At 55.3% G+C, this 25955-nt stretch overlaps 1 protein-coding gene across 4 annotated transcripts in view; it reads right to left on the reverse strand.

The window, feature by feature from the left end:
* Positions 1 to 25955, reverse strand: part of EPHB2 (EPH receptor B2) — a 129867-nt gene that overhangs the window by 75034 nt on the left and 28878 nt on the right. For all 4 annotated transcript variants that reach the window (XM_074558712.1, XM_074558710.1, XM_074558711.1 and 1 more), the window contains exons 2-3: positions 15193 to 15257; positions 10330 to 11014 (exon numbers count right to left, since the gene is read on the reverse strand). In XM_074558712.1, coding sequence (XP_074414813.1) covers positions 10330 to 11014; positions 15193 to 15257 — 750 coding nt within the window. The remainder of the gene's footprint in view (positions 1 to 10329; positions 11015 to 15192; positions 15258 to 25955) is intronic.

Consider the following 25955-nt stretch of genomic DNA (forward strand, 5'->3'; position numbering starts at 1 on the left):
CTCCAGCATCCACTGCCTGGGCAGCCTGAGGAATCACCTTCTCCTCCTCCTTCCTTGAGATCTCTGAGAGCCAAAGGTGGTTCTGTAGGATCCCAAACCATCTAGGTGGGAGTGAACAGGGAATCTGTCACCAAAATAATCCTCTGGGATCCTCTGTGGTGACAGCAACATGGACAGACACTGCAGAGCTGTCACCAGTACATGAGATGAGGAATATGGTGAAAGGAAGGGGAGGCAAAGGGGCAGAGAAAGGCTCAGGAAAAACAGTTGGTTACCATTGAAATGTCTCAGGAGAGAGACCAACCCCTCAGAAATTCCAGGTTAGGGGTCTGATGGCCAGCAATGTCCTGCATCCTGCCTGTTCCACACACATGGGCACTTGGGGCTAATGCCTGTAGCCCCTGCCCCATCCATCCATCCATCCATCCATCCATCCATCCATCCATCCATTCATCCATCCATTCATCCATCCATCCATCATCCATCCATCCATCCATCCATCATCCATCCATCATCCATCCATCATCCATCCATCCATCCATCCCTCCATCCATCCATCCATCCATCCATCCATCCATCCATCCATCATCCATCCATCCATCCATCCATCCATCCATCCATCCATCCGTCCATCCATCATCCATCCATCCATCCATCCATCCATCCATCCATCCATCCATCCGTCCATCATCCATCCATCCCTCCATCCATCCATCATCCATCCATCCTCCATCCATCCATCCATCCATCCTGCATGTCCCAGGGGATGCAGACCCCCTGCCCAGGACGGGCTGTCCTGAGGGCACAAAGAGGAACACAGGGATGGAAACCCCTCCCTGCTGCCCAGCATGGCCCTGATGCTGCACAGCCCCTTCCTGCCTCCCCCTGGAGCCTCCTGGAGAGCCTGGGCTACAAAAAGGCAGATCTGGGGCATCCCAGGGAGTGTGCTCCCTGCTGCTCCTGCAGCCACTTCAGAAGCCACCACAATCTTTTCCAAAGCCATACAGGCTGGGAGAAATGCCATGGGGAGCAAAGCAAGAGTGTTAGCCTGCTCCACAGGCTCCACCTCAGGCTGCACTGGAACTCTGACAAACCTGGAGGGTTTGGGCATTTTGGCATTGGAATGACGAGCCCTTTCTCACATGATCATTTATTGTTCACTCTGCTCCTGCTCCTGTCCAGCTGCGGGTGTAACAACCACAGGACTCTGGGGATCACAATGTTTTGGAAGGAAACTGCTGGCTGTGGTTTCAGCCTTAACAATGGTTTGAACACAGGATCTCTGTGAGCTCCAGAAGTGCCAATAGCCTGAAAGTGCCAACAGACTCTAAAAGTAGGAGGCTGTCATTGATGAAAACTGTCAGTGCCCAAATCCTGAGGATATTCCCTCCAAATGCAGTTGGAATTTGGTCATGGGAGTTATTCCCAGCCTGTGGATGTCCAAGGGGCCCTCACCTCAGGGTGCAGGGATGCCCATCCCTGGCTGCTGCTGCAGCACCACTCTGGTACCCACAGCCCCTCATGGAGCTGGGGGCCAGTCCAATGCCTGGGGGGCAGAACCACATACTCAAGCATCAAAACTCCCCCTGGCCTAGTGAAAACATCAGTTTCTGCTAAGATCTCTCTGGTTTCTGACACAAGGAGCAGAGCCAAAATCTCTGGGTTACCTCTAAGGACTCGTGAGGATGCCAACTCCTTGGCAGGTGTCATTTCAACATACTGAGGAGAAGAGGAGATCTCAGATTTTGAAGATCTTGCTGCAGAAACCTGGAAAAGCTTCACAGGTTGTCACAATGTGTTCACATAGGTCCCCTTTTGGGTGCCAGACCACAACCTTTTCCTGCCTCCCCTCCCAGGCTGCTTTCCAGACCCAATGACTCCCACTTTCCTGCTCATGCTATTCCCTGCTCCCCATTTTCCATCTAGGACCTGCCATGCTACAAACTACAGCTTCCCTGGTCCTCCAGCCACTTTCCCCCACATGGACTCCAGCAGAAGCATTCAAGCCAGGTGGGCAGGGGCTGCTGCCCTGCGGGAGGAAAACTCCTGCACAGGATGTGGGTCAGAGCCTCTTGTGTTTAAGATCCTGGAAAGCATCCACAGAAGGTCCTCAAGGATGGGCAAGGGTCTGGAGGGGAGGGCAGGAGGTGTTAAAGTTCCAACCACCCACACAAGGACAGGGCATCACAGAGCAGCATCACTAAACTTAAGGTCTCCTTCAGATCATGACAGTAAAAGTGTATTTTCCTTGGCCAAACCTAATTAAACCTTGCTTGAAGTTTGGCCTGTGTTAGCAGAGCCATTGTAAGAGCTATGAACACTTTGATTCAATTTCCCAACCTTTATGGGGACTTTTCTGTGCACTTCCCAGTGACAGATTATGTTTCTAAGCCATAAGGGGAACAATAACAAGTTTCCTTGGAGCTAATTAAGCTAATCATGGTTTATAGATTAAATTCTCTGTAAGGTTTTTACCTAGTGTGGCTAAAATCAAAGAGCTGTGCTCTAACTGAGCACATCTGACTCATCTGACATCAGAAAAACTTTAAATCAGTGCAGAGAACGTCGGAGGGTATTTCCCAAAATTAAATGTACAACACAATCTCTTGGCTTTGGCCCAGCTTGCTGAAAAATTTCAAATGAAAAAGAAAAAAATCCTCAAAAGCAGTATTTTCTCCAATCTTCCTCAAGTTACTTACGATGAAGAATATTCTCCTCTTGCCCCATAAAAATCCAGCACTGTGAGGAGTTCAAGGAAAAATCCTCCTTCCCCCCCAAGATGTCTGAGAGCTTTCAATCAATCAAAGGGGAAAAACTAATGGCAAAAAACTACATTCCCTTCATTTTATGGCAATAATGAGTTAAAATCCTGGAGTCCTGGGCTTGAATCCCAGCTATTCATTCCAGCGCCTATTAATGTTTACCACTTTTCTCAGGGAAAAAAAAGAAAAAAACCAAAAAAGGGGGGAGGGGGGAAAGGGAGGCCAAGGAAGGAGAGAGGAATAAATGAATAAATGCTGCTCTCCCGCCAGCACCAGCACACGATGCTGCCAGAGCTGCTATTCCCTGCTCACATGGGTGTAGCAGCACCAGGAATGTGGTGTTTGATCCAAAATGCTGTTTCATCTGTGAAAATAAATCAGGGGGAGATTTTCTCCTGGGTACACATCAGCTCCACGTGTCACTGAGTGTCCCTGGGCCCCAGAGGGACAGAGGGGACAGCAGCCCCAGCTCGGCTCTCACTGCCCTCCCCACATCCCTCGCTGATGCCAGCACAGGGGGATGGAGGGAGCAGCCCATCCCAGGAGGGGAAGGGGGGCAGAGCCCATCCCACAGCTCTGTGGGATCTTCAAGGTCCCTTCCAACCCAAACCACTGTGAGACCTTGAGCAGAGCATGGAGGGGCTGGGGCAAAGGCTCTGGGCAGCAGCAGCTGTGGCACACAGTGGCAATGCAAAACTCCACCACGTTTCTCTGAGGAATGGCCATCATTTCCCTCAGGGCTTTGCTGGACCTGAGATCTTCATCCTTCCCTCCAAGCCAAGGGATTTCTGACCTGCCCACACTGATAAATGAGAAGAGGCTGTTCCCCTCTGGGCTCCCATGGGCTGCTCCCAGATCACCTCATGCATCCTGCTGAGGTCTTTCCTGCACCATCACAGCAGAGCTGGGAGAGCTCTGCAACCTCCTGCTGCTCAAAATCCACTCTCATGTCCTCAAAAACCTCATCTGCTCCCTTTCTCTGCAGAGAAAATACTTCTGTGGAAGGTCTCAATCCATTCCTTGTCTTGAAAGCAAAATGAGAAAGGAACTCTCATTTCCTTTGTTTCCCAGGAAGGTGCAGTTCCTCAGAAGCTGCATTTCCTATTCCAAGTGAGTGGTCCATCTCCCTCCTCTGGCAGCACATCGTTTGCCTCACTCCTGGACCATGTGTGACCCTCCCTGTGAGATCAGCATCTCTTGGGGCTTCACACCACCAGCAAATCAATGCCTCAACCCCCCTGTCTGACACCCCCTTGCTCTGCCAAGCTCCCCCAGGTCCTGTTCCAACCTGCCAAAGCCCAAACTCCAACAGGAATGTGCACAGGACAAGCAGCAGGCAGGTGTGGAGTGGCTCCCAGTGAGCAGCTGCAGCCTCCACCACAGCCCTAATTGGACTCACAACATGGAGAGGTCAGCAAGAAGAATCAAAGCCATGGAAAGAAAGCCCCTGTATTCTTGCTTCCCAGACAGAGAGGGAGGAGAGGGAGAAGCCCCAAAAGCAGAATCCAACAATGCCACCGAGCCCCGGCCGGCTGGGAGCATTCAAATTGTCAACAAGCCTGCAGAAAAGGCAGACAAATTCCTGTTTTGTACTTGGGAAAGAGCCAGGTGATGTAATCATCTTTGAGGATGATGGTGGAATACTTTCCATTCCAGCAGTAACTCAAGATGTTAAATAGCAGCCACTAAAGTTAAACATTGCTAAATCAGCCTGTCAGGGCAGCACCCACCTAAGGGGGTGCAGGTGATGGACTGGGGCACACTCATGCTCACTTTCCACACGCTGTGAGGCAGCAGGATGTTTCTGAGATGGAGCAAAATGCTATTTGCTAAATGAGGCAGTTGTGGCTATTTTAGGGTCGCAACATCAGTACCAGTCAAATAAGGCTGTGACAGCTCCAGGACTGGGACAGCGAGGGATTAAAGGAAGGCAGGGATAGTAGTGCCAACCTGTGCACACTCAGGGAAAACAGATTAAGGCAAATTAGCCTTGTAGGGGTTTTTGATACAATTACAAGATTGACTGGGGGGTAATGGCATTAATGTCACCCACCCACACCTCTGCAGAGCCTTTCCCTGGCTAACACAGGGCTATTTTGATTCTGAAATCAGTGGCTCCACCGACACCATGGGACATCCTCGATGAATTAAAACTTGGCAGGCAGACCCGGCGCGGCTGAAGATCCGAGTGGGGCTGCTCCTGCTGTAGCCAACAAATGTGGTTCGTGCCTCTGGGCTGTTTAACATTTTTATCAATGACCCAGGAGAAAGCCCAAAGTGTTCCCAATAAAGTTAGCTGTTGACATGGAAGCTGTGGAGTGGTAAATACTGAGAATGATGGATTCCTGATACAGCAATCCCTGGGGAAATGGGCACAGGCAAGGAATGTGCATTTCAGTGCAAACGTGTCAAATCACACCTACAGGGACAAGGATGCAGCCCCAGTTCTCCCAGTCCAACAAGAAAGGACAAGGATCCTCCAAAAGCACCCAGAGAAATGCCATTGCCAAAGTGGTTAAACAAAGGGGGATGCAGGCAGAGGGAATCGCAGCATCCCCTTTGGCATGCAGCTGACTGCCATGAGCAGCCTGTATGTGGGGAACTGCATCTGCCAAGGGAAAGGCTAAAGCAGTGCCAAGGGCTGGGGAGAGCCAAAAAAGCTGGCTGAAAACCTTACCAAAGGAGCAGGGGCCAAAGATTACCCTCAAACAGGCACAGAGAGCACAGAGGTGTGGCCATGGATGGAGCTCTCTGAGTGCCAGGCCCAGCAGAGTAAGAAAGCAGGGACAGCCTCTGGAAGCATTTAACGGGCAGTTCTCTGTCTCTGGAAACATTTCCAGAACAATTGGCTGTATCTGCTCCAGTTCAGCCAGGAATGCTTCCTGGAAGAACTCGATTACCCCACAAGCCTCACAATTTACTGGCTGGGTCCAGCACTATCAGAGGAGGCCCAGACCCGAAACAGGCCCAGAGCCATAAATAGCCTTTATCAGGAAAACATCACGTCCTCGTGGGCTGTGGCTGTGACACAGCTCGGACAAGCCCTGCTCCAGCACATCAGGAAGCTGCTCTCAGCCCTCAGCACATACTTGGCCCCCTCCAAATCCCAAGTAAAGCTTGGCTGCTTCCCACCCTCTGTGCTGGAGGGATGGCTCAGGGTCCTTGTCACACGTGCTTGTCACACCTGGGCCCACGTCACCCACACAGGGTGGGGTGGTGGCAGATCTGCTGCCCTGGGCATCAAACCCATGGCAGAGAAGGGGACCCTGCCAAGCCCTGGGGCTCCCCTCAGGAGCGGGCTAGCTCCACCTTAAGCTGCAAAATCAGAGAATCCCAGAATGGTTTTGGTTGAAAGGACCTTAAAGCTCATCCAGTGCCACCCCTGCCATGGCAGGGACACCTCCCACTGTCCCAGGCTGCTCCCAGCCCCAATGTCCAGCCTGGCCTTGGGCACTGCCAGGGATCCAGGGGCAGCCACAGCTGCTCTGGGCATCCTGTGCCAGGGCCTCACCAGCCTCACAGTCAGAAATGCCTTCCAAATATCCCATCTGTTCCTGCCCTCTGTCCATTTGAAGCCATTCCCTGTGTCCTGTCCCTCCATCCCCTGTCCCCTGTCCCTTTCCAGCTCTCCTGGAGCCCCTTCAGGCACTGCCAGGGGCTCTGAGCTCTCCCTGGAGTCTTCTCCAGGTGAACACCCCCAGCTCTCCCAGCCTTGCCTGCAGAGCAGAGGGGCTCCAGCCCTCATAACATCTCTGTGGCCTCCTCTGGACTCATTCCAGCAGCTGCACATCCTGCTAATGCTGGGGACCCCAAAGCTGGAGGCAGCATTGCAGGAGGGTCTCACAAAAGCAGAGTAGAGGGGCAGAGAACAGAGAAGAGAGCCAAGGAGAAGACAGCTGCCAGCCTGAATCTGACTTGGTTTCTCCTCTTCCCATCAGCTCAGCAGCTCCTCTCCTCCTCAGAAAGGCCTGTGACCCCAAGGGATGACACCAGATGTCTGACAGTCAGAGAGTGTCACCACCAGCAGGGCAAAACCATCCCTTGTCACCCCATCTAGACCAGGACTCCTGGTGCTCAGTGCTGTAGCAGCACAACAAAGAGAAGGCAGGGACCAGAGATGCCCTGCTGTGATGGAAAGGAGCTGCACAAGGGATGAAGGGCTGGGAGCAGCAGCCATCAGCTGCTGTCCCTGAACAGCACAGCCGTGCAGGCAGTGTCCATCCCCTGTCCCTGAACAGCACAGCTGTGCAGGCAGTGTCCATGCTCTGTCCCTGAGCAGCACAGCCATGCAGGCAGTGTCCATTCCCTGTCCCTCAGCAGCACAGCCATGCAGGCAGTGTCCATGCTCTGTCCCTCAGCAGCAGAACTGTGCAGGCAGTGTCCATGTTCTGTCCCTGAGCAGCACAGCCATTCAGGCAGTGTCCATCCCCTGTCCCTGAGCCCCACAGCCGTGCAGGCAGTGTCCATGCTCTGTCCAGCCAGCCCAAGGGCACACAATGGCTCTGCCCCCGCCGTGTCTGAGCAGAGCCAATGGGCACGGGAGGCAGAGGGAGAAACGCTCGATGTGCTGCATGGGAGGGAGGGGAGGGGAGAGGAGGGGGAGGCGCAGACAAAGAACAGGGAGATGGAGAGAGAAAAGCAGGCAGGGAGCAGAAGGTGAAGCCGGGAGGACGGGGCTGGGCTGTGTGCAGCCCCTCGCAGCGAGGAGCAGCAGCCAGCCCCTCGCAGGGCCTGCAGGAGCGGCAGGCTAGCCCAGCCAAATGAAAATCTCTTAACCACACTGAATTGTTAACTGCCCCCAAATCCTTTTGTGCTGGGGCTGCGAGCTTAGAAGAGCTTAAGCTGTTAGATGCATGAACTTCCTCCATAAATATCCCTTGTGCACACTGCCGCGAGCAGGCTGCCGTGCTATTAGCCAGATGAAAAGCCCAGCAGAGAAAATGAGCAACTCCTTCCAGCTGCACACAGGGGTTGTCCATTCCTTGGGATGCCCTTCTCTACCTGGACCCTTTGTGGAGCAGGACCTGGCCTCCCATGCTCCCTGCCACGTCCTGTTCGGGCGCCTGAGTGTGTGAGAGAACCTCACCCCCAAAGCCAGCTCAGATTTGCTATTGTTTTGTTTCTGGAAAGGGGCCCAGATTCCCTCCCACCCCTGGAAACACGAGCAAACCTGCCAGCCACATGTAGGAGTGAGTCCCCCAAGCCAGGCGGCTCCGCCGCTGCCTCTGCAGGGAGCGGGGCAGGGACCCGGCGGGAGGAGGGCGGGGATGCAGGGACATGTCCCAAAAGGACACATCCCGCAGGGACACAGACCACAGGGACACAGACCACAGGGACACATCCCACAGGTCATTCCCTAGCAGAGCTGGGCGAGCAGCCCCTTCCCAGCCCTTTGTGCGGCTCACTGGGAGGGCTGGGAGGAGAGAGGACGGGGATTCCATGGCTGTCCTGCCAACTCTGTGTCTGGCTCTCCTCCCACACCCCACTCCTCTTCTGGGGGCTGCCAGGAAAAAATGGAGGGGCACAATCCTGGGGCGCATCCAGTCCTGACTGCACCCCACGTGATAAGGGCAAGGGAAAGAAGGAACGGGGAAGGCAAAGGCAAAGACTGAAGGGAAAGGGAAAGAAGAGGGGGAGAAAGGAATAGGAAGGGGAAGGGGAAGGGGAAGGGGAAGGGGAAGGGGAAGGGGAAGGGGAAGGGGAAGGGGAAGGGGAAGGGGAAGGGGAAGGGGAAGGGGAAGGGGAAGGGGAAGGGGAGGCAGCCCCGAGCCAGCTGCCCCATGGAGACGATGGGCTGGCGGCCACCGCGTGATTAATGAGGGCGGGGAGCGCGGGGCCGGCGCTCGCCAGCACCGGCTGCAGGAACAGCTGCCGAGGTACTGGACCTCCCAAAATCCTGCTGCTGCTCCTCCTGCTGCTGCTGCTGCTGCAGCCCAGACAAAGGGGGACCGGCCTCTCCCTCCTTGCCCCGCCTCGGCCCCCGCTCCTGCCGGCTCTGCTCCCCCAGCCCTGCGGCACAGGGCTCTGCAGGAGCGGTCCCTGTGAGGGGACGGTCCCTCGGCTGGGCCCGAAGCGGCACCGGGAGCTCCCCGAGAAACCCCGGCTGCACCAGAGCAATGCACCGTGCAGGGCTGGGTCTGCTCCGGGAACAAACAGGCAGAGACAGAAAGGCTGCCATGAATCACTGGGGCTCTCTGGTGTTGCTACGGATGCTTCACTTGGGAGTTGTAAAAGCCCCGTCTGTCCTTCGAGGCAGGGATTAGCCGGGCTCAGTTTCCAGCAGCGCTTCCTTGCTGCCCCGATCCCCATCCCTGCTAAGGCTGTAAGACACTTGATCTGCCCGAGCTCGGTGGGAAGAGGCGTTCAGTGGCTAAGCATGGAGTTGCTGAAATAATGGATATTAAATGATCCCCACAGCACACCAGGACCTGAATTTTGGTGCATGAGCAGCACAGCCACCAGCAGCAGACATGGAGCCCTCTCCAAGGGGACCATACAGCCTGCAGTCCCTACACAGCACAATCAGATTGTCCATTCCCCTCTCCAGTGTGTCTGTCTCCCACCACCAGCGCCTTCCCCATGCTTTGGTTCTCCCTGGCCAACCCTTCACAGCCAGAAGAGAAGAGACACAGCTCCTCCCTTGGCTCTGCAGTGGCCACCAACGTGTCTGTAATGGATCTCAGAAGCCCTGGCTCTGCTTGGAGTGTGCCAATGCTATCAGAACCACAGAGGGATTTGGAGATTCAGCCAGGACAGGGGAAAAAGATCCTGTTTGCCAAACTCTGTGGTTTGCTCCATGCATGGCACAGCTGCAGGTGCCCATCACACAGCTCTGGGGTCCCCACCTCCCTCCCAGCAACCCCAGGAGCTCCTTTCTCAACCTTCCTGAGCCCATGTATGACTGGACAGGGCACAGACATCAGCTCAGGGAGGGGGTGCTGAGCCTCTTGCTGGCCTGGGACCAGGCTGGCTCCAAGGTGCTCAGCTGAGCTCAGCAGGCACTCACAGAGTCTGCTCTGAACATCTATGGGGGAGGAGAACATCTACAGAGGCAGAACATATAAAGGGCAGGAAACCTCTGGCTGTTGAAGAGCACAGGGGCCAGGCAGCTCTGAACAGGCCACGACCATGTCCTGCCCTGGGCCATTTGCACCTCGCCAGGAAAACACTGTAGACACACCAGGAAAACACTGTAGACAACTTGCTCCCTCCCACTGCACCCTTTTGGGACCCTGCATCCAAGAAGAGATTCAGCCCATGCCAAAGCACACAGCAAAACCAACAGCATAACAGCCCCAGTATTTTGGGATGCAGTTGCAGATTGGTGACACGCACCACACGTGTGAGCCTCCAAAACCTGGAGAGGCACCAGCAACAGGTGCCAGCCCTGAACCCAGCGGCTCTGGGGACCCGGAGGTCATGGACAACCTCTGCAATGGACGGATGAGCCTGGGGCAGGAGTCAGCCTCCACACTGCCCCTCTGCCACCCCTGTCCAAGGAGCTCCCTCCCTCTGGTCCATGCAGATCCCAGATGCAAACCCCCAGAAGAGGAGAGCCCATGGTTACCTCTGCAGACGGTCCCGTTCTCCACGGACTCGTAGCCAGCGCGGCACATGCAGCGGCCGATGGGCACCAGCCACTCGCCGTCACCGTTGCAGTACAGCTTGATGGGCACGTCCACCTCCTCTGCATTGGCAATGCACGTGCCCCTGGCTGCCACCAGCGAGGTGCTCTCTGCTCCCGACAGGGTTTCCTGGAAGACAGCCCCGTTCTGGATGACACGGGGACATTTGCGGTAGAAGACACGGACGGCAATCAGGGACATGCAGCCCCCATAATCCTGGAAGGCCAGGTAGAAACCGTTCTTGGAGACGGGCCCAAAACTGCGCACCTCGGTGTTGATCTTCATCACCCGTCCACCTAAGTCCACCTGTGAGAAGCTCTCATCAGCAGCGATCGTGTCCACCTTCATCCAAGGATTCTCCATCCAGTTAGGAAAAGTCTTGGTGGCCGAGTCCAAGTCCGACTCGAAATAGTAGAGGTTAAAAGTCTCCTTACAGGAGCCTGGGACATTTGGGATGCTGCTGCAGTCCCGGACAGAGAATTTCATCTCCACGTGGATGCGGTGTGCTCCTCGCCTGCGGATGTACTTGGTGCGGAGCCAGTTGTTCTGGCTGGACTCAAAGACGTTGCACACCTGGTAGGTGCGGATGGTGTTCATGTTCTCATCGTACCCACTCACCTCTTCCCACTGCGGGCAGGACACACACACACAGTCAGGGGCTGCTCTGAAGGGGTGCTCCCCACCCTGCTCACCTCCTCCCATCCCCACAATGTGTCACGTAGGCTCTGCCAGCCCCAACTGCCCCTCTCTGTGCCCACCCCATCCCACAGGCAGTCCCAGAGTGCCCAGCACCTCCTCCCAGCACCCCCTGCAGGTGCCCTGTACCTGCCTGGGCAGGGTCTGACCCACCCTGTGCCCCAGGCAGGCTCCACACTGTGCAGACAAAGGGGCCCCTCAGGCCACCTTGCTGCCCCTAGCACCATGCTCCATGCCTGCATTCAGGGTCAAGCCTCTCTGCTCCTGGAGGGACAGCAAGGCCACTGCTCTGCAGAAATGGCTTTAATAGGGACTGTGCCCATGGCTGCACCGCACTGCTGTGCCTCTGGCAAAGGAACACAGGACTGCCACCAGTGCCACTATGGTTACAGACATGGCAACAGGACCTGCTTCCTCATAAGCCATAAAACCTCCTGCCTGGCTGCAGCCAGGGCCTCCTCCCAGGGGCAGGATGGGACCATGGCCAATCCTACTGCGTTTCCAAAAAGGGAGGTGCTGGGTAAGTCCCACTGGAGCCCTCATCCCTGCCCCTTCGCCGGTCAAATGCTTTGGGGCTCCTCCAGCAGGTGTGCTCAGGTCCCAACCCCAGCTGTCCTGAACTGGATCTCTGGGATGCAGACATGCCTATGAGCTGTGCCATGACAGCAATATCCTTCTCAGACAGACAGCTCAGAGCTGACAGATTTCCCCATGGGAAGCTCTGCCCAGCTCTCCCCAGCTGACTGACTCTGCCAGCTCTAGAGGAAGCTCTGTAGAGCTACAGAGAACATCCTGAGCTGGAAAGGACCCACAAGGATCATCAAGTCAACCTCATGGCCCTGTACAGTCACCCCAACAATCCCACCCTGTGCTTGAGAGTGGTGTCCAAACCCTCCTGGAGCTCTGGCAGCCTTGGGGCTGTGCCCACTCCCTGGGGAGCCTGGGCAGTGCCTGCACCCTCTGGGGCAAGAACCTTTCCTAACCTTCCAGTCTAAACCCCCCTGACAGAGCTCCAGCCGTCCCCTTGGGTCCCCACAGAGCTCAGGGCTGCTGTGACATCATCTGGCCTTCTCCAGCTCTCTGCCCTTTTCCCAGGCTGTTTTTCCCAAATCCTCCAGTTCTTGTTGTCTCCATTCTGTGTAGGATGGGGATATCTCAGAGGGGGATGCAGGGCATGAGCTGCAGCCTGTAACTCGCCACTGCTCCTCTGAGGGGAGCACCAGCAGGGAAGGGTCTGTTGAGACCCTTTGTGGGAGGAGAACCCTCAGCTCACACAGCATCTCCTCCTGCCCAGCCCCTGCCAGAGTGAAGAGCATCTCCCTGCAGTCCCATCCCCACCCAGGGCACCTGTGTGATGCTGGCAACAGGGACCAGAATCCTGCTGGCGTGTGGCACAGTCCCAGCCAGCTGGAACTGCTCCTTCTGAATGTGTTCAGAAACCTGCTCAAGTGGAAGCCGAGCTGTTTCCCATGGATGTTACTCCCCAAGCACAACCCTGCCCTGGGTGCAGGATCACAACGCCCAGGGCAGGGCAGCAGCACAGCCCAGATCCAGCACCAGTGCCAGGACCAAATCCAGGGAAAATCCTGCAGGAGCAGAGCATCCCCAGCCTCTCAGGTTGTAAATGGCCTCACAAGGGCACCCAGGACTGGGGAAAGAGGCTCAGGAGATGGGAGACAGATTGCTCCTAGCACATCAAGGCTCACAGCCCAACAGAAGGCTGTCAGGGAAGATCCCCAACAGCTCCAACCACTTCAGATTGGCAGTAGCTGTAAATCTGCTGCCAGGGCTGGGGGACAAGAGGAGCATCCTCGCAAAACACAGCCGGGGCATTTGCTTTGTTTTCCAGAAATAAATTTGGTGTGTTAGTGGAAAATTGCAGGATCTCCCTGCTTTTCAGGGCACTGGTTGGGAGGAGAGTGGGGGAATCAAGGACAAAGCATGTGGAAGCAATTCCTTTCCTTGCCCTGCCTCCAATGTGGCTCTCCCTCACCTGGACCACTCCAGACACCCACCCTGGCAGCTACCAAGACCAAGGGACCCCCACCCACACCTGCCCAGCCCCCAGGGAGGGTAAGGACACAAGCCCAGAGAGCTCAGCCTTGGTCAGGCAGGAGCAGCACATGGTGGAATGAGGGTCTCCAGGCCTTGGGATCCACAGCAGATGCCAGAGGCAGGGCTTGGGGACTCATATGAATGGCACAAGAGTTTCAGAGCCAGACAAAAAGCAACTGTTTGGGCTTTGGGGTCTGTAATAATCCCCAAAAAGGAGCATACGGCAGCTTCTGTCTTCCAGGTGATGCTGGCTGCATCCAACCTGACCAGCCACCTCTGAGTGGGATGCACTGCCTTGTCCTGCCCGTGGACATGAGGCCATGAAGGCACTGCAGAGTTGTCACCCATGATGAACCCAGAGCAGGACATGATGTGCCCATATCCCCCCTCAGGGCCCTGCTCACAGGTGGAGACAGGAGGCGATCTCACCAAGCCCTGGGACTGCATGGCACTGTCCAGATGGGCATCTCCACCCTGATGGGGGACCTGAGAGCACTCTGGGGGCCAGCTTTGGCATCCCCAGCATCCCCCCACATCCCTGCCACAGCAAGTGGCTGCCTCCAGATTCCCTTTTCCCAGATGGGAGAGAAAGTCACCCCCGTGCACCAGCCCCTGCGCTTCCTCGACGCTTAATTAGAAGCCTCTCCCTTTCTCTTGGCTCTCTAATTAACATGCCGGGAGCTCAAAGGAAGGCAGCAGCACAATAACCGGGGAGAGGCTTCCAGCAGGCCCCGGCCTCATTACGGCCGCGCTGGGGAGCGGGAGCAGGGCGTGCTTCACATATGGAAACACCGCAAACAAGAAAGGCTGGGCCACGAGAGAAAGAGACTTGACCTCTTCTCCCCTGCATTATGTGCCCGTCATCCCCCTCGGTGGGCACCGGCGGGGCCGGACAGCTCTGCCCTTTCTCATGGTGATGGGCAGCGCCCGTGCCTGGCGCGGCACCGCGGCCACGCTGCACGGCTCGGTTTAATCTCCCAGACAAGGCTGCTCTGGGCTCGCTCTTTTCTCCTGCCAAGTCGGCTCAGACCGGGGGCATGCTGTCAGCCTGGGGGTGAGGGCCACAGAAACGTCTTCATCCAGCCCCTGCAGAGGGTGGATGGAAGGCAGGACGGAGCCTGAGCCACCACTGCCATGCACGGGCATGGAAGCATCTCCAGCATTTGGCCAGGCTGGGTTGGGCCACCCAAGTGCAAGGGGGCAGGTCTGGGGGGTTGGACACTGTGGCTGCTGCTGGTTACCACAGCCAGAGGTGGGCAGGATGCTCTGAAGCACCTTGATGCCCCACATGGGACACAGAGGTGGCTCCACTCTGGTTTTCTCCCATGAGCAGAAGGGTGCAGAAATCACAGTCACAGAATGCTCTGAGGTGGAATCATTGAGTCCCACTCCTGGCCCTGCCCAGACACCCCAGCAATCCCACCCTGTGCATCCCTGGGAGCGCTGCCCAAATGCTCCTGGGGCTGTGCCCATTCCCTGGGGAGCCTGGGCAGTGCCTGCACCCTCTGGGGGATAAACCTGATGCACTGCCTTGCCCAAGATCTCCTTTAAAGGAGTTTCTTCAGAGTGGTCTTTGAACATGTTTCAGGGTACACCTGGCCCTGGTAAGGAAGACAGGTAGTTCTGCTGAGCCAGCAAACATCTCTCTGTGGGATGCCAGTCCTCTGAGGACCTGAGCCTAATGCCCTCATCCTGCTACAAGTGACAGGCAATGGAATAACAACTGAGGGCACTGGGGACAAATGATGGTGGCCTTGGCATATTGTTTCTTCCTCTCCTCATTTTTAGGTGGCTGCATGCCAGCTCCATGGAGATTGTGATTCCTCCAGCACCACACTATGTGACTCTGTGGGGTGGGAACTACATCCCACCAACACTGGGGTATTTTTTGGAGTATCATCTCCTAGAAAAATACTGGAAACCTCAACTGTCCTCTTTCCACATGGCCAGGGCACTTTGCATCAGTGCCTGACATTTCCTGGGCCAAGCCTGCCACATCCATGTGCAGAAGAGATCCCAGAGCAGCTGCAGGTGCCTGTCAGGTGATGCCTTACCCCTGAGGGAGGATGCACTGTCCAGCCCAGCTCTGCTGTCGCCGTGGTGGAGTCCATCAGTGTCTCTGCGGAAGGAAGGGGAACAAGGAGTCACTGGCTGCTGATGAAAGGACTGAAGATGGAGACAGTGAAAAAGGTGGAGAGGTGCTAGCTCAGGGCTGCAGGGCTGGAGCCCACCCCACACTGAGCCCTTTGGCCACATCTCAGCCAGGGGACCCAGGCACTGGTCCCTCCATCCAACTGCTCCCCACCCACTGCCCACTGCTCCCTGGCCCCCACGCAGAATCATGGAATCAAAACATGTTAAGGTTGGAACTGACCTCTGAGATCATCACGTGCAACCATCAGCCCACCACCAAACAATGTTCATCATTAAATCATGTGTTCATCATTAAACCATCATTAAACCACTTGTGAACCACTTGTTCACAAGTGCCACATCCATACATTTTTTACCATCTCCAGGGATAGTGATTTCACCACTGCCCTGGGCCAATGCCTGATCATCCTTCCCATGAAGGAACTTTCCCTGATATCCAATCTAAACCTCCCCTGGCACAGCTTGAGGCTGTTTCCTCTTGTTCTGTCTCTTGCTCCTTGGGAGCACAGCCCGACCCCTGGGCTGTCCCCTCCTGTCAGGAGCTGTGCAGAGCCACAAGGTCCCTCCTGAGCCTCCTTTGCTCCAGGCTGAGCCCCTTCCCAGCTCCCTCAGCCTCTCCTGGTGCTCCAGCCCCTTTCCCAGCTCCATTCCCTTCCCTGGACACACTCCAGCCCCTCCATGTCTTAATTTTCATTAGGGACCTAAAACTGACCCCAGGATTTGAGGTGGGACCTCAAGGTGCCCAGCCCAGGCAATGTCTCCTGCTATGAATGGGGACTCTTCCATCCATCAGCGAAGCCAGATTTTCCTCCTCTCAATCCTAAATCCAGGTACCCCCAGCCCAGTTCTACTGCTGCAGATGACGAGCAGCCTGAGCAGGGATCCTCCATCACCTTCTAGTTTCCTTTGCCAAAAGCAGGATATGTTTTTTCTCAGCACTTTGCACAGTAGGGAGAATCCTCTGAGATGCAGTAGGATGTGGGGAGGAACAGCACTTTTAGGACTTAAAAGTACTAAAAAATTAAACCACTGTTAAAGCTGGTTTTCCAGATGATTTGGGTTGAAATAGGTCAGGTGATGCTACCACCAACCAGCACAGACAAGTCCTGCTAAGCCAGGCAACAGCAAAGCCTCCTCACCCTTCCTGCAGCTCATGACGCTCCAACACTGGAGTTCTTTTCATCCCCAATAGCTGTAGGTTGGCTCAACTCCACTGATGCCACTGAGGGCTGCTCAGGTTATGGCACCCCAATATCTGGGCCAACATGAGCAGGTGAAGGTGCCAGCCAGCCCCATCAGAAATCAGACACTTGGAATCATGGTTCGAAAAGCCAGCTAACATTGAGTGCAACCATTACTGCAGCACTGCCATGTTCTGCACCAAACCGTGTCTCTAATAACCACATCTACTCACTTCTTTAACACTTCCCAGGGAGTGCTCAAAAGTCTTTTTTGGACACTTCCATGAGTGGCTTCCAGAGTCTGGGCAACTCTCTGTTCCTTCAGGTCTGCAGCCACATGCTCGTGGCAATACAGGGATTTTTCTGCACCACAACCAAGGCTGACAGTTTAAGAAAACAGGACAATATTCCTGAGTTTAGGAAATGCAGTTTAGAAATTCTGCCCAAAGGCCTCAAAACACCGAGGCTGGACATGAGGGGAGTGTGGTGGGACACACTGCACAGGGCAGCACATGGCCAGTGACTGTGCTGAGACCATGGCCATGCCCAGAGGGGAGATTCTGTCCCTCTGCCCTGCAGGGACAATGGGAATCTGCCCTGATTTCAGCACATGCCCTGGGGATGCCAAGTGCACTTGCAGGGAGGCTGGGAAGGTGCATCCCATACACACCAGGAGTCCCAGAATGGTTGGGGTTGGGAGGGACCTTCAAGACCATCTAGTCCCACCCTCCTGCCATGGGCAAGGACACCTCCCACTATCCCAGGCTGCTACAAGCCCCATCCAACCTGGCTCTGGACACTGCCAAGGGTGGTCCCAGAATGGGAATGGAGAGCTATGGGTGTAACCATGTCCTTCTGCTGCGCTTCTCCCCACCAGAAAAACAAGCACACTGCCACAAACCCCATCTCCACCTTCTCCACTTTCACTCCAGTGAACAAAAACAAAGGAAGAAAAGCTCAGCCTTGAGCAGATCTATCACTGAAGAGCCAGGCCTGGATGCAGAGGTGACAACTGCTCCATGCATGTGCCCTCCTGTTCTAACTGGCACCCCAAAAAGTGCCAGGGCAGCACTGTGCTCCCTGCACCTACTCCTGGCAGTAAATCCTCCTCAGACTGTGGCTTGTTCATTACTCCTGGTTCCAGCCAGCGGTTTCCAGTTCACAGGAAACCAGGATTTCGAAATTTGGTTTTATTCCAAGAGTAAAAAGCAAAAAGTAGTTCTTTTCAATTTTTCCCACTAAGAAGAGTTCTGGAAAACAGCTAATCCCAAAATGTTGTGGGTCAGATTTACAAAATTTCTTTTTAAACTGAGTATTTGTTTACATAGGCCAATAATAGTGTTTACTTTATCAGAGGATCTTGCTTTTTCATTAAAACACCAGTGGCGTTTGATCTGAAATGAAAACAACATTTTTCACACAGTGCTAGCAAGAAGCTTTAAAAACCCCCTGAATTTGTTACTTTATCTTAACTATCAATGACAGTGGTGCATAGTAAGTACATTAATAGCAGTGACTAAAATGGAAAACAAGATATATTCTAAGTCATTACAAATAATTCCCCAAACAAAGTTCATATTTTGAAGCATTTTACATTTTTAAAAGCCTTTTATTTAATGAAAACTCAGTGCAGTGGAAATGTCATGCTCAGTACACCACTGCTCACACCCCCTTATCCTCAGCTGAAGGATCCCTTGGAGCTCTGCATCCACTCTGGCTGGCCCAGAGAGAAGGAGGAGAAGAAATTTGCAGGTTTTAAGCAAGTTTTTCCAAAGGCAAATTATCTTCCCATAAAAAACACCAGATATTCCATTAATTTTAGTCTGGATTTACACCATTTACCTGCCAGCTATTGGATTTCCTTTTCCTTTTACAAAGACTCTGCAGTCCAAAACCCTTCTCTCTTGTGGTGCTCACGGGTGGCAAATGATCCATCTCCAAGACAGCTAAATTAGCTCAGCTTCCTTCTTCTTCCTCCCTAAACCTGGTTCCTGTTTGAGGCTCCTGTCTATCAGCCTTCACAGTGCAGGGGGTCCCAGGGCTGTGCTCCCCATCACACACAGCTCTAACACCCCAATGTGCCCCTTCTGGGGCAGTTTTTGCACCAAGCTGCTGCCCAGGCTGAAATCCTTTTGGAGATGGGGTTACACAGAGCAGAGAGCACCTGAATTATACAAAATTGGGAATAACTGGTCCACATGAAGCACAGTGACCCTGCAGGGTCAGCACAAGGGGATGTGAATCAGAACCATGAAACCACAGAATGGTTTGGGAGGGACCTTAAAACTCATCCAGCTGCATGGGCAGGGGCACCTTCCACTGTCCCAGGCTGCTCCAGGCCCTGTCCAACCTAGAATTACAGAATCATAGAACAGGCTGAGCTGGAAGGCACCCACAAGGATCATGGAATCCAACTCCTGGCCTTGCACATGGAACCCCAACACCCCCAGCCTGTCTCAGAGTGCTGTCAAAACACTCCCTGAACTCAGACAGGCTTGTGACCACTGTCCTGGGGAGCCTGTTCAGTGCCCAACCAACCTCTGGCTGAAAAACCTTCTCCTAATATACAGCCTAAACCTCCTCTGACTCATCTCCAGACATTTCCTCAAGTCCTGTCACTGCTCACCAGAGGGAAGAGATTGCTACCTGCTTCTCTGCTGCCCTTCAGGAGGATGTTGAAGAGCACAATGACGTCTCTTCCAGTCTCCTCCAGGATGAAAAGACCAAGTGACCTCAGCATCTCCTCATATGGTTTTCCCTCCAGACTCCTTCTCCATCCTCATGGCATCCTTTGGATTGTATTTTCTCTAACTGCTTCATGTCTTTTTAACATTGTGGTGCCCAATCTGCCCCAGCACTCGAGGTGAGGCTGCCCCAGTGCAGAGCACAGCAGGACAATCCCCTCCCTTGCCTGGCTGGCCATGCTCTCCCTGATGTCCCCCAGGACACGGGTGGCCCTCCTGGCTGCCAGGGCACTGCTGACTCAGATCCACTGACCAGGACCCCAGGTCCCTTCCTGCAGCTGCTCTGCAGCCTCTTGTTGCCTGCTCCACCCACACACCCAGGGCTGCCCCATCCCCAGTAAAGAATCTGGCACTTTCTCTTGTTGAACTTCACACGGTTGGTGATGGCTCAGTTCTCTATTTTGTTGAGGTCTCTCTGCAGGGCCTCTCTGCCTTTGGGGGAGGCAACAGCTCTTCCCAGTTTTGTATCCTCTGTGAACTTGCCTCATATTCCTTCCAGTGCTGTGTCCAAGTCATTGAATGCTGAAGAGTGCAGGGCAATGACAAAGCCCTGCAGTGACAGGTCACCAGTCTGATGTCACCCCAGTCACTGTCACCCATTGTGCCTGACCCCCAGTTTCTCACCCATCACATGATGTGTTTATCTGGCTGGGGGCTGGACAGGTTGTCCAGAAGGATCCTGTGAGAGACAGTATCAAAAGCTTTGCTGAAATCAGTAAAGATTCCATCACCTGGCTTCCCCTCATCAACCAGGTGGGTTTACCCAGTCAGAGAAGGAAATCAGGTTTGATAAGCAGGGCTTTCCCTCATGAAGCCGTGCTGGCTGTGACCAATGACTACATTGTCCTCCAGGTGTTTTTCAATACTTCTCAGAATAATGCTCTCCCTTGATTTGACCAGGCAATGAAGTGAAACTGACAGGCCTGTAGTTTCTAGGGTCCTCCTTCTTGCCCTTGAAAATTAGAACAATGTTCGCTGACTTCCAGTCAGCTGGGACCTCTTTGAAATCCCAAGACTGCTCAAAAATCACCAAGAGAGGCTTTGCAATGACATCAGCAGCTCTGTGAAGATCTTGGATGAATCACAGAATCCCAGAGGAGTTTGGTTTGAATGGGACCTTAAAGCTCAGCTCATTCCACCCCCTGCCACAGGCAGGGACACCTGCCACTATCCCAGCTTGCTCCAAGCCCTGTCCAACCTGGCCTTGGACACTGCCAGGGATGGGGAGTCTGGGCAACCTCTCTGGGCAACCTGTTCCAGATGCTCATGGACACATTCTGAGTGACAGGTGACTCCAGGCCCGGGGACATCATTTGGACAAAGTTCTGCCACAGGTGTGAGCTCCACACAAAGTGTGGCAAGCCCCAAGGCATGGGAACCCACCATCCACTGAGGCAGCTCCTCCACCTGCAGATCCACCAGTCTGCCCTGCCCCTGCCACTTCTGTGCCCAGGATGACCACGGTGGGCTGTCACAGCCACACCGCCCCCAGCAGCTTCTCTGCTCCTACCTGGGGCTGCCCCATGCTCATACAAGCACAGGGGCACATAACAGAACCAGCTCCTGTGCTGGGGACAAAAAACACGGGCCAATTCCACCATGGGCAACCCCAAGCCAGCTGTTAATGCCTGGACCACCACCTGGCAACTTCACTCACTGTCACAGCCTCTTTCACGGTGCCATCCTGCTGGTTTGGCAGCACCAGGTAACAGGGTGAGAGGCTGATGCCTTGGCAGCCTCATGAAGGTCCCCGAGGCACCCAGGACATGGAGCAAAGCCATGTGGGAGTGGCAGGGGTGGGAGCCTGGCCCCTGGCCCACCGCTGGTGGCTGCGATAGCTGCAGCTCAGCGCAGCCCTCCCTGCACAGCAGCGTCTCCTCAGTGTTGTTGCTTCTGTTCTCCCCTCCCGTGTGTTTATCTGCAGCTCCACATGCTGCCCACAGCATTCTAAATAAATCTGCAGCTGCTCCACACCAGCAGACACAGCTCTGGCCCACTTCCCACAGGGAACGGCGCTGCTCCCCACGGGACACCCGGGGACTAGTGCCCGTGCTTCTCACTTTGGAGATGTTTGCTCTGAGCAGCTTCCCCCAGCACTGGGGGCTGTCCCCAGCACTCCTGCCTGCTCTGAGGGCACACCATGGCTCTGGAGGGACACTTGGCATCTCCAGCCACACCATCACTCCCACCCCACCACTGTCAGATGCTCCAAGCCACGCTAAGACAGTGTCATGCAGAGGATCTGCTGTGACAATGCTGGGTGGGGGCTCCTGTGCTTCCACATGGTCTTCCTGCTGCTCAGCCACAAGTGAGATGAGTGAGGGGTTCTGAGCTGCAGCAGCTTTTCCCACCTGGCTAGATCAGGAATGAGACTGGCGGACAGAACTGGGAGGGGAGGACAAGTCTGGGATCATGCTGGGTCCTGGTGGCAGCAGGACAGGCTGGCCAGGAGTGGGCATGGAAGGTGGCAGGACCAAGGGATAGGGGCACAGGCTGGAGGTGGAAGGATTAACAGAGGAGCTGTGCATGTTGCAGACACACTCCTCTCCATCCGGAAAAATAACTTGCATGGAGTTCTGCCAATTCAGACCAATTTGGAGTATCCGGACCTGAGCTTCTCAGAAGTCCTGGCAAATGCTTCACATTCACAGGCTCCAAGCTCATCCAGATAGAGAAACAGCTGGGCAAATAAATAGCCCCACAGATAGCTGGAGCCTCCACCCTCATTTTTCCACCCACAACTTTTTCCCTTCCCCTTTCACTCCTCACGAAAGCTCCTCTCTCAGGGTAGGACACTCGCCAGGAATTGTAATCCTGGTCCAACATTATCAACACAGGGAGCAAGCTTCTCGTGAACCCATGACCACATCAGCTGTGGCCAGCGCTGGATGTGCAAAGCAGGCAAGAAGCTTCCAGCTCACTTGGATGGGCTGGGAGCAAAGTCATCCTAAGGCAGAGACAGTGGGAGATCATTCCTTGTCACCATGTCCCTTAGGTGACCTGGAAGCCCACCTAAAACACTCATCAGCTCCAGGCTGGAGGAACACACGGTGTTAGAGCCCTGGCAAGGGGAGCAAGACCAGGATCTGCACTGGAGACGCCACAGGTCAGGATGAGCTCCTCCATGCAGGAACATGTGCATCAGGAACCACGTACCCACCCTGGCCTCAGGCACAGCCCCCGCATCCCCGGGCAGGGGGTGGCTAATGAGAAACCCGTCTGTCCCTGCCCCAGGAGCCCTCAGCACAGATCTCTGCCCTTCCCCACGTTGAAAGGCCCCTCTCTGCCTCCTGTGCTTTACTGGAGCCTGATCATGATATTTTTGCCAGCGTGAGCTGAGAGGGGCCGAGCAAAGCCAGTGGCCCTTCCCTGCAGCCCCGAGCTTTGCTTTGCCTGGCCGGGGGCCAGCGGAATGAGCTGAAACCCAACACCCCCCCGGCCGAGCCCTGGCGCGGGAACAGCTCCCTGCATTGTGAGCAGCGGCACAGGATCCTTGGGATGCTGCACTCAGGGATCCACTCACACCCCAAGGGGGACAGAGATTGATGGGGAGAGAGAAGAGGAGGCTGACTGAGCTGGGATGGGGACCCCGTCACGCCCCACTCCCCCCAAAGGGCACCCCGAGGTCAGGCACAGCCGGTCACACCGGTGCTCCCGGTGCTGGGAACCCAGCACTGAGTACCTGGTCATTCAGTGCCCTTCCCTGGAAAAGGAAGGAAAAATAATCCACTTGGAGTATTTTCCTCTGACCAGCCAATTTTAAGCCCCTCCAGGACACACCTGTAAAACAAAAGTAGGTCCAGCCAGACTCAGAGACCTAAGGATTAGGATGATGTCCATCATCTCCATGTCTGACCAGCCAAGCAGGATCCAGGCTGATAGTCCATGGAGCAGGGAGAGCTGGGCCCAGAGATGGCACACAGCACTGACAGGGGTAAGATGTCCTCAGCCTGGGGGAGTCATGGAGCCTTCCTGGCTCCTCAGCTCCCTAGGACATCAGTCACAGCTTCTGCAAGCCCTGTGAGGCAGAAGCCAGCCCCAGGGGCAGCAGGGGAGCAGGGGATGGAGGCTGGTGGGGCTCAGCAGAACCTGCTGGGTCACTCTAACCCAGTTACTGGGTGACACTAGGGTTCAGGACTGGTGTCAAACAAGGGGATGGCCCCAATGCCCTGCCCTTGGCACAGCATTGCAGCAATCCCAGGAGGAACTCCCTCTGCATTTCCATGAGGGAACTGCCAGGAGCTGGGCTATGCTTTGCCATTTCCACCAAAATCCCTCCCTCACTCTGATTGCCCACACCTTGTCTGGACCATTCTCAGAGGACCAAACCCAGGGCTGATATTGCTGTGCAGAAGGAAACCACTGGTCTTTAGCTCCCAGCCTTGCTAGACCAGAAAATATGGGAAGTTGGGCTTGGGGCAGAGCTGCACCTGGCCATGGGGGCCATGGCAATGCCACAGGGTGAGCCAGGAGCCAGGGCTGAGCACGGCCATGGCCCCAATCCAGCAGATGCCAGACCCTCTTCCCAGCTCCTCCTCTCACTGTGAAGGCCTGGCTGTGCAAGCACTGCCCTGCAGGGTGCTGCACTGCTGGAAAGCTCAAAGCAAGGAGAAGCCAAACTCAACAGCCCATGGGGTCCTGCAGGTCACCCCAGCACGTGTCCCACTTTCCAAGCACTCAGCGACCCACCCAGCATTGTCCCTCTCACCTGCCTGCCTGCCAGGAGAATGAGAGCTCCAGGTCTCAGGAGGGAATTCTGATTTTGTGACCTCTCAGCCCCTGCTGAAGAAGCAGGAGAGGCTGGATGTGAGCTGCCACATTATCCCACTCACAGCTGCAGATTCACCCTGTCTGTCCCAGTTTCCCCACACCAGCTGCTCCACAGGTCAGCAGAAGCAGGAGAAGCCCACCAGAGCTCTCTGGGAAGCTGCTCCAGCAGCACCAGGGACCCACTGGCAGCATCTGTCCCGAAAGGAGCTGGGACTTGTAGGTGGTCTGAGTTCAGGCAAGGGCAGGCTGCAGGGAGGAGACAATGCAGATGCCAAATGGCAGCAGGCAGAGGCCCTCCTGCTGCTGCTGGGAATGCAGGAGCCACAAAGAGGAAACACAGATGAAGGCGTTTAACAGCCACTGCTACTGTCACTGCTGATGGCTCTCCATGGTGGCACTGAGCCCATGGGCTGGGAGATACCCTGAGGGAGGGAGTCCCAAGGTAAACTGTGGCATCCAGTCTCATCCAGGCCCAGCAGAGACTGGATGCCACAGTAAGCCTTTTTCCAAGAGGATGGAACAGGGCCATGTTCCTTCTGAGAGCCTCCAGGTCTCTATTCCTCTCTTGGGGATGGACACAGGGGTGCTCTGGGAGGTTGAAGTCCCATGCCCAGAAGTTCCTTCTAAAGGTGCCCCAGCCCCAAAGGAACCATCAGCCTCCACCACTCAGGGCTCTGGTCAGGCTGAGTGTGGCACAGCCACCCCATGGGGGATGGACACTGGTGTCACCACTATGCCCACAGACACTGTCACTGGTGTGCAGGAGCAGGTGCCATGTGCAGCTCCTGGCTGCAGCATCCTGGCAAAGAGCGGCTGTCTAACACTAATAATCTGCTCCCACCACTGTGCCCTGAGGCCACTGGGACAGGGTGCAATGCCCAGGGTGCAGGGCAGCACTGCCCAGCCCCCTGTGACACCCACAGCCACTCTCCTGTATCCTGGACACAGCAGGAGAGTGTCTCTGTATTCCCAGAGCCACTGCCCTGTGCTCCCAGGCACGGGTGGCCTCAGGAGAGCTGGGATGCAGCCTGGAGGCTGCAGAGCATCCCTGGGTAAGGAGCACATGCTTGGCTCTTGGACAACATCATCCCTTTCCTCACTAAGCCCTGCCTATCATCTGATGTGAAGAGCACAGAGGGGACCCGGAGGGGTGACACAAACCCAGGGCACGGCTTTGTGGCCAGCTCTGTCCCTCTTCTCCTCGGGGCCACCCCCACCCACAGTGAAGACAGTGAGCACAGCCAGTGCCACCTCCCAGTACTGCTGATACTAAATGAGGTTTTGTCACCCTGCTTGGTGGCACAGGCTGCAAGCAACTCGCTCCCAGCAGGCTCCAGAGTCCTGCTCAGAATCCCAACTGAGCTACCCTTAATGGGCTTCAATTTTAATTTGCTTTTATTGGAAAACACAGATGGTGACCCCCCTCTCTCCCTGGCCCAAACATATACAGGATAATAACATTTACAGGGAAAGATGTTATCTCCAAGCAGCCAGAGCTGCAGCCACAGCCCCACCGCCCTGCAGTGACACACAGCTGTGCCCCACAGCCCTGCCCAGGCCACCCAGAGCCACCAGAGGGGGAAGCAGCACCAGGGGCCAAAGAAGAAGAATTAAAGAGCAGGATGAGTCCCTGGTGCAGCCAAGCTTCTCAGATTAACCTGGGCAACTTCCCCTGTGGCCGGGTCTCTGCAGAGCAGCAGCAGCAGGCACCCCAGAGCAGAGGGATGCCCACAGCTGCTGCCAGCACTGCTGTCCCACAGCTGGAGCCAGCCCCTGCCTGCAGCCCAGCCAGCTGCTCCAAATACCCCTGACCCCAGGCACCCTGCAAGGAGAGCGTGTCAGAGCCCAGCATGGCTGTGGGGAGGGGGTGGCACTGCAGGGACAGGCAGGGACAGGCAGTACCACAGGCATCAGGCTGCATCAGGGCTCCCCAGCAAACAGCGAGCACCGAACACCTCTGGGCTTGTG

This window comes from Zonotrichia albicollis, chromosome 25, assembly GCF_047830755.1.
Source record: "Zonotrichia albicollis isolate bZonAlb1 chromosome 25, bZonAlb1.hap1, whole genome shotgun sequence".
Classification (NCBI taxonomy): domain Eukaryota; kingdom Metazoa; phylum Chordata; class Aves; order Passeriformes; family Passerellidae; genus Zonotrichia; species Zonotrichia albicollis.